Here is a 9,447-nt window from a genome sequence, read left to right as displayed (position 1 = left end):
CCCACACACACACAGAGTGAAAGAGAGAGAGACAGAGACAGTGAGAGACACAGAGAGAGAGAGAGAAAGAGGCACACAAAGGTACGGGCGCGAGCGCGCGCATGCACGCACGCACGCACGCACACACACACACACACACACACACACACACAGAACCACACAATAGCGCACATGCCCTCCCCCAACACCCAACCAACCACCCACCCACCTACCCCCCACACCCCCCCCAACACACATACACAAGCCCCCCCCCCCTCCTCACCCCCCTTCCACCCCCACACGCGCAATGACTGACCACTGTCTCCAGACGAGTCACGAGGTCAGTGTGAGCTAAGCAGTTGCCGTGCTGAACCCACAACCTCTCTCTCTCCCACACACACACCCTCACACACAGACTGACCACCCCCCTCTCTCTCTCCCTCACACACACCCTCACACACAGACTGACCACCCCCCTCTCTCCCTCACACACACCCTCACACACAGACTGACCACCCCCCCTCTCTCCCACACACACACCCTCACACACAGACTGACCACCCCCCTCTCTCCCACACACACACCCTCACACACAGACTGACCACCCCCCTCTCTCCCTCACACACCCTCACACACAGACCACCCCCCTCTCTCTCTCCCACACACACACCCTCACACACAGACTGACCACCCCCCTCTCTCTCTCTCCCTCCCACACACCCTCACACACAGACTGACCACCCCCCTCTCTCCCTCACACACACCCTCACACACAGACTGACCACCCCCCTCTCTCCCTCACACACACACACCCTCACACACAGACTGACCACCCCCCCTCTCTCCCTCACACACACCCTCACACACAGACTGACCACCCCCCTCTCTCCCTCACACACACCCTCACACACAGACTGACCACCCCCCTCTCTCCCTCACACACACCCTCACACACAGACTGACCACCCCCCCTCTCTCTCTCCCACACACACCCTCACACACAGACTGACCACCCCCCTCTCTCCCTCACACACACCCTCACACACAGACTGACCACCCCCCCTCTCTCTCTCCCACACACACCCTCACACACAGACTGACCACCCCCCTCTCTCCCTCACACACACACACCCTCACACACAGACTGACCACCCCCCCCTCTCCCTCACACACACACACCCTCACACACAGACTGACCACCCCCCTCTCTCCCTCACACACACACACCCTCACACACAGACTGACCACCCCCCCCTCTCCCTCACACACACACACCCTCACACACAGACTGACCACCCCCCCCCTCTCCCTCACACACACACACCCTCACACACAGACTGACTACCCCCCTCTCTCCCTCACACACACCCTCACACACACACTGACCACCCCCCCTCTCTCCCTCACACACACACTGACCACCCCCCTCTCTCCCTCACACACACACTGACCACCCCCCTCTCTCCCTCACACACACACTGACCACCCCCCCTCTCTCCCTCACACACACACACCCTCACACACAGACTGACCACCCCCCTCTCTCCCTCACACACACCCTCACACACACACTGACCACCCCCCTCTCTCCCTCACACACACACTGACCACCCCCCTCTCTCCCTCACACACACACTGACCACCCCCCTCTCTCTCCCTCACACACACACTGACCACCCCCCTCTCTCTCCCTCACACACACCCTCACACACAGACTGACCACCCCCCTCTCTCTCTCACACACACACACCCTCACACACAGACTGACCACCCCCCTCTCTCACACACACACACCCTCACACACACACAGACCACCCCCCCTCTCTCCCTCACACACACACACCCTCACACACAGACTGACCACCCCCCTCTCTCCCTCACACACACCCTCACACACAGACTGACCACCCCCCTCTCTCCCACACACACACCCTCACACACAGACTGACCACCCCCCTCTCTCCCTCACACACACCCTCACACACAGACTGACCACCCCCCTCTCTCCCTCACACACACCCTCACACACAGACTGACCACCCCTCTCTCTCCCACACACACACACACCCTCACACACACACTGACCACCCCCCTCTCTCCCTCACACACACCCTCACACACAGACTGACCACCCCCCTCTCTCCCTCACACACACACACCCTCACACACAGACTGACCACCCCCCTCTCTCCCACACACACACACACCCTCACACACAGACTGACCACCCCCCTCTCTCTCCCACACACACATCCTCACACACAGCCTGACCACCCCCCCTCTCTCCCTCACACACACCCTCACACACAGACTGACCACCCCCCCTCTCTCCCTCACTCACACACACCCTCAAACACAGACTGACCACCCCCCCCTCTCTCTCCCACACACACACCCTCACACACAGACTGACCACCCCCCTCTCTCCCTCACACACACCCTCACACACAGACTGACCACCCCCCCTCTCTCCCACACACACACCCTCACACACACACTGACCCCCCCCCCTCTCTCCCTCCCACACACACACCCTCACACACAGACTGACCACCCCCCTCTCTCTCTCCCACACACACGCCCTCACACACAGACTGACCACCCCCCTCTCTCTCTCCCTCACACACACCCTCACACACAGACTGACCACCCCCCTCTCTCTCTCCCACGCACACACCCTCACACACAGACTGACCACCCCCCCCTCTCTCCCTCACACACACCCTCACACACAGACTGACCACCCCCCCTCTCTCTCTCCCTCACACACACCCTCACACACAGACTGACCACCCCCCTCTCTCCCTCACACACCCTCACACACAGACTGACCACCCCCCCTCTCTCTCTCCCACACACACACCCTCACACACAGACTGACCACCCCCCTCTCTCTCTCCCTCACACACACCCTCACACACAGACTGACCACCCCCCTCTCTCTCCCTCACACACCCTCACACACAGAATGACCACCCCCCTCTCTCTCCCACACACACCCTCACACACAGACTGACCACCCCCCTCTCTCTCTCCCTCACACACACCCTCACACACAGACTGACCACCCCCCTCTCTCTCTCCCACGCACACACCCTCACACACAGACTGACCACCCCCCCTCTCTCCCTCACACACACCCTCACACACAGACTGACCACCCCCCCTCTCTCTCTCCCTCACACACACCCTCACACACAGACTGACCACCCCCCCTCTCTCCCTCACACACCCTCACACACAGACTGACCACCCCCCCTCTCTCTCTCCCACACACACACCCTCACACACAGACTGACCACCCCCCTCTCTCTCTCCCTCACACACACCCTCACACACAGACTGACCACCCCCCTCTCTCTCCCTCACACACCCTCACACACAGAATGACCACCCCCCTCTCTCTCCCACACACACCCTCACACACAGAATGACCACCCCCCTCTCTCCCACACACACACCCTCACACACAGACTGACCACCCCCCTCTCTCCCTCCCACACACACACCCTCACACACAGACTGACCACCCCCCTCTCTCCCTCACACACACACACCCTCACACACAGACTGACCACCCCCCCTCTCTCCCTCACACACACCCTCACACACAGACTGACCACCCCCCTCTCTCCCTCACACACACACACCCTCACACACAGACTGACCACCCCCCCTCTCTCCCACACACACACCCTCACACACACACTGACCAGCCCCTCTCTCCCACACACACACCCTCACACACAGACTGACCACCCCCCTCTCTCCCACACACACACCCTCACACACAGACTGACCACCCCCCTCTCTCCCTCACACACACACTGACCACCCCCCTCTCTCTCCCTCACACACACACACTGACCACCCCCCTCTCTCTCCCTCACACACACCCTCACACACAGACTGACCACCCCCCTCTCTCTCTCACACACACCCTCACACACACACAGACCACCCCCCTCTCTCCCTCACACACACACACCCTCACACACAGACTGACCACCCCCCCTCTCTCCCTCACACACACCCTCACACACAGACTGACCACCCCCCTCTCTCCCACACACACACCCTCACACACAGACTGACCACCCCCCCTCTCTCCCTCACACACACCCTCACACACAGACTGACCACCCCCCTCTCTCCCTCACACACCCCCTCACACACAGACTGACCACCCCTCTCTCTCCCACACACACACACACCCTCACACACACACTGACCACCCCCCTCTCTCCCTCACACACACCCTCACACACAGACTGACCACCCCCCTCTCTCCCTCACACACACACACCCTCACACACAGACTGACCACCCCCCTCTCTCCCACACACACACACACCCTCACACACAGACTGACCACCCCCCTCTCTCTCCCACACACACACCCTCACACACAGCCTGACCACCCCCCTCTCTCCCTCACACACACCCTCACACACAGACTGACCACCCCCCCTCTCTCTCTCCCTCACACACACCCTCACACACAGACTGACCACCCCCCTCTCTCCCTCACACACCCTCACACACAGACTGACCACCCCCCCTCTCTCTCTCCCACACACACACCCTCACACACAGACTGACCACCCCCCTCTCTCTCTCCCTCACACACACACACCCTCACACACAGACTGACCACCCCCCTCTCTCTCCCTCACACACCCTCACACACAGAATGACCACCCCCCTCTCTCTCCCACACACACCCTCACACACAGAATGACCACCCCCCTCTCTCCCTCACACACACCCTCACACACAGACTGACCACCCTCCTCTCTCCCTCACACACACACCCTCACACACAGACTGACCACCCCCCTCTCTCCCACACACACACCCTCACACACAGACTGACCACCCCCCTCTCTCCCACACACACACCCTCACACACAGACTGACCACCCCCCTCTCTCCCTCCCACACACACACCCTCACACACAGACTGACCACCCCCCTCTCTCCCACACACACACACACCCTCACACACAGACTGACCACCCCCCTCTCTCCCACACACACACCCTCACACACAGACTGACCACCCCCCTCTCTCCCTCCCACACACACACCCTCACACACAGACTGACCACCCCCCTCTCTCTCTCCCACACACCCTCACACACAGACTGACCACCCCCCTCTCTCTCTCCCACACACCCTCACACACAGACTGACCACCCCCCTCTCTCCCTCACACACACACACCCTCACACACAGACTGACCACCCCCCCTCTCTCCCACACACACACCCTCACACACACACTGACCAGCCCCTCTCTCCCACACACACACCCTCACACACAGACTGACCACCCCCCTCTCTCCCTCACACACACCCTCACACACAGACTGACCACCCCCCCTCTCTCCCTCACACACACCCTCACACACAGACTGACCACCCCCCTCTCTCCCTCACACACACACACCCTCACACACAGACTGACCACCCCCCTCTCTCACACACACACACCCTCACACACAGACTGACCACAGTCTCCAGGCGAGCCATCAGGTCGGTGTGAGCGAAGCAGTTGCCGTGCTCAAAGGGCACGCTGACCATGTCCAGGAAGCAGTCCATCAGCAGGACCACGCCCTCCTTCAGCTGCTCCAGGTTGCCCGTGTTGAACACCAGCCGCCCCATCTTGTTCAGCCTCTGGCAAGTCATTGGACAGAGCATCATCAGAGTGTAAGCAGCAATAGCGATGTTGATGAAGATCACGACGATGATTATGTGTTCCTTGGGCTGAAAACCAGCCGTCCCATCTTATTCAGCCCCTGTTGTCATTGTACAGATAGGTACCAGAGTGTAAGAATGATTAACAATGGAGAAGGAGAAAGAGAGGGAGAGGAGGAGCAGGAGAAAGTGAAGGAGGGGGAGGATGAGGAGGAGGGGGAAGAGGTGGGGGGGGGGGAGGAGGGGGAGATTCCTTAAGTTCAGCATCACGGGTCCCATCTTCTACAACCTCTGTCATCATTATTTGTACAGATCATTATCAGAAAGCAAGAATGATTCATGATGATGATGAGGAGGAGGAGGAGGAGGAAGAGGATGATGAGGAGGAGGAGGAGGAGGAGGAGGAGGGTGATGAGGAGGAGGAGGAGGAAGAGAAGGAAGAGGAGGAGGGTGATGAGGTTGATGAGAAGGAGGAGGAGGAAGAGGAGGAGGAAGAGGATGGTGATGATGATGAGGAGGAGGAGGAGGAGGAGGATGGTCCAGGAAGCAGTCCATCAGCAGGACCACGCCCTCCTTCACCTGCTCCAGGTTGCCCGTGTTGAACACCAGTCGCCCCATCTTGTTCAGCCTCTGGTAAGTCATTGGACAGAGCATCATCAAAGGATGAGATGGAGAAAGAGGAGGAAGAGAAGGATGATGATGATGAGGAGAATGAGGAGGAAGATGTGGAAGGGGGAGAAAGATGGTGACGATAAGGAGGAAGATTTGGAGGAGGGGGAGGAGGGAGAAGATTTGGAGGAGGAGGAGGAGGAGGAATATTTGGAGGAGGAGGAGGAAGATTTGGAGAAGGAGGAGGAGGAGGATTTGGAGGAGGAGGAGGATTTGAAAAAGGAGGAAGAGGAGGAATATTTGGAGGAGGAGGAGGAGGAAGATTTGGAGGAGGAGGAGGAGGAGGAAGAAGATTTGGAGGAGGAGGAGGATTTGGAGGAGAAGGAGGAGGAGGAGGAGGAGAAGGATGGGGCTGAACACCAGGCGTCCCATCTTGTTCAGCCTCTGTTGTCATGTAGGCAGACAATCATCAGAGTATAAGAATTTCTATCGATGATGATGAAGAGGAGGATGGGGATGATGATGATGAGGAGGAGGAGGAGGAGGAGCAGCAGGAGCAGTAGCAGCAACAGGAGGCGGAGGTGCAGGAGGAGAAGGAGCAAGAGAATGGTCATGATGATTATGAAGAGGAGGAGGAGACGAAGAGGTGGAGGAGGAGAAGGAGGAGGAGGGAGACGATGATGATGATGTTGAGGAGAGGTGGAGGAGGAGGAGAAGAAGGAGGAGTAGGAGGTGGAGGAGGAAGAGGAGGAGGAGAAGGGGGAGGAGGGGAAGGAGAAGGAAGACGATGATGATGATGATGAGGAGGAGGAGGAGGAGGAGGAGGGGGAGGAGGAGGGGGAGGAGGAGAAAGACGATGATGATGATGTTGAGGAGAGGAGGTAGGAGGAGGAGGAGGAGGAGGAGGAGTAGGAGGGGTAAGAGGAGGATCATACTCCAGATTCCCCGTGTTGAAAACCAGCCAGCCCATTCTGTTCAGCCTGAGTCGTCATATAGACAATAAGAATAACGTAAGAAATGAGTATCGATAATGATAATGATGATGATGATGATGCTGATGATGAGGCGGTGGAGGAGGGGGAGGGGGAGGGTATGCTCAAGGCTCTCTGGGTTTAACTCTCTCCATACGAACGGCGAAAGAGACGACGTTAACAGCGTTTCACCCCAGTTACCATCATCAAAATATTGCAAGCGGAAGGCTCTTATACTGAAGAGGTGAATGTTGACAAAGAATACCACAATTCTGACGACGGAAGCTAAAGCTTGGGTCATTCAGACACCCACTGGACATCCGAGGGGTCTGTGTAGAGGAGAAGAGAGGACTGGCCGTACTGAGTGAGTTAAAACACCAACCTTCCCATCTTGTCCAATCTCTGTCAGAATTGTACAGACAGTTCTTAGAGTGATTTACGACGACAATAATGATGATAAATATGAGGAGGAGGAGGAGGAGGAAGAGGAAGAAGAGGAGGAGGTGCAGGAGGAAGACGAAGAGGATGATGATGAGGTGGAGGAAGGAGGAGGGGCAGGAGGAAGAATAGACAGACAGACAGACAGACAGATAGATAGACAGATAGAGAGAAACAGATACACAGACACAGACACAGACACACACACACACACACACACACACACACACACACACACAAAGTGAGACAAACAAACAGACAGAGATACACAGACACAAACAGACAAGACAGGCAAACAGTTTTAATTAACCAAACGAAAAATCGCCACACAATACCTCATTGGTATCCATGATGAGCAGAACAGAAACTTCCTTGCAAGTCGAACGTCAGCAAATCAATAGCACAAACGCACACTGGTACTTTCACACTGAACCAGTGTCGTCACTTTTTCGTGTATAAATCCAGATTGTTCATGCACAGTACACAGTGTTCATTCAGCTAAGACACTGTTCATGCACTGAGGACTGTTCTACGCCACACGAATTTTGTTCACGCACTGTACGGTTTGTTCATAGGTCACTAAGACTGTTCATAGACTGTAGACACTGTTCATAGACTGTAGACACTGTTCATACACTGTAGACAATGTTGTTAAATTGCAGACACTGTTCATACACTGCAGTGACTGTTCATACAGTGCGATGACTGTTCATACACTGTAGAAACTGTTCTTCATACATTGCAGACACTGTTCATACTCTGAAGACAGTGTTCATGCACTGTAGACACTGTTCATACTCTGCAGACACTGTTCATACACAGTAGACACTGTTCATAAATTGCGGACACTGATCATTCACTGCTGATACTGTTCATACACTGTTGCAGACACTGTTCATACACTGTAGACACTGTTCATAATTTGCAGACAATGATCATTCACTGCTGACACTGTTCATACACTGTAGACACTGTTCATACACTGTTGACACTGTTCATAAATTGCAGACACTGTCCATAGACAGTAGACAATGTTCATACACTGTAGACAATGTTCATACACTGTAGACAATGTTCTTAAATTGCAGACACTGTTCATATACTGCAGTGACTGTTCGTACAGTGCAATGACTGTTCATACACTGTAGAAACTGTTCATACATTGCAGACACTGTTCATACTCTGCAGACACTGTTCATAAATTGCGGACACTGTTCATACACTGCAGACACTGTTCATTCACAGTAGACACTGTTCATACACTGTAGACACTGTTCATACACTGTTGCAGACACTGTTCATACACTGCAGACACTGTTCATTCACAGTAGACACTGTTCATACACTGTAGACACTGTTCATACACTGTTGCAGACACTGTTCATACACTGCAGACACTGTTCATTCACCGTGGAGACTGTCATGGCATCAAAAGAATCATCGTGGCCTTTTGCTCTTCTTATTTTGTTGTTGTTGTTTCTTTCAAACAGTTGATATGAACTAAACTTTAAAACACACACACAAAAAAACGCGATCAGCTTGAGCTAAAATGAAATAAGATAAGATAGATAAGATAAGATAAGATAAGATAAGATAAGATAAGATAAAATAAAACAAAACAAAAAGAAACAAAACGAAATAAGATAAAATTCATACAACACACACACACACACACACACACACACACACACACACACACACGACAGTTCCTGTTTGATGTTTTTGAAAAGTGTTTCTTTTTTTTTTCTTCC

The 9,447-nt window shown here is 55.0% G+C and overlaps 1 protein-coding gene across 1 annotated transcript in view; it reads right to left on the bottom strand.

Annotated features, from left to right (window-relative positions):
• Positions 1 to 6,320, bottom strand: part of LOC143289313 (uncharacterized) — a 37,291-nt gene extending 30,971 nt beyond the window's left edge. Inside the window, exons 1-2 of the mRNA XM_076598313.1 lie at positions 6,243 to 6,320; positions 5,493 to 5,747 (exon numbers count right to left, since the gene is read on the bottom strand). Of these exons, the coding sequence (XP_076454428.1) occupies positions 5,493 to 5,747; positions 6,243 to 6,320 (333 nt within the window). The remainder of the gene's footprint in view (positions 1 to 5,492; positions 5,748 to 6,242) is intronic.
• Positions 6,321 to 9,447: the final 3,127 nt, after the last annotated feature.

Source organism: Babylonia areolata, chromosome 13, assembly GCF_041734735.1.
Source record: "Babylonia areolata isolate BAREFJ2019XMU chromosome 13, ASM4173473v1, whole genome shotgun sequence".
Lineage (NCBI taxonomy): Eukaryota > Metazoa > Mollusca > Gastropoda > Neogastropoda > Buccinidae > Babylonia > Babylonia areolata.
The sequence above is the reverse complement of the archived record's forward strand: the minus strand, read 5'-3'. Positions and strand labels throughout refer to the sequence as shown.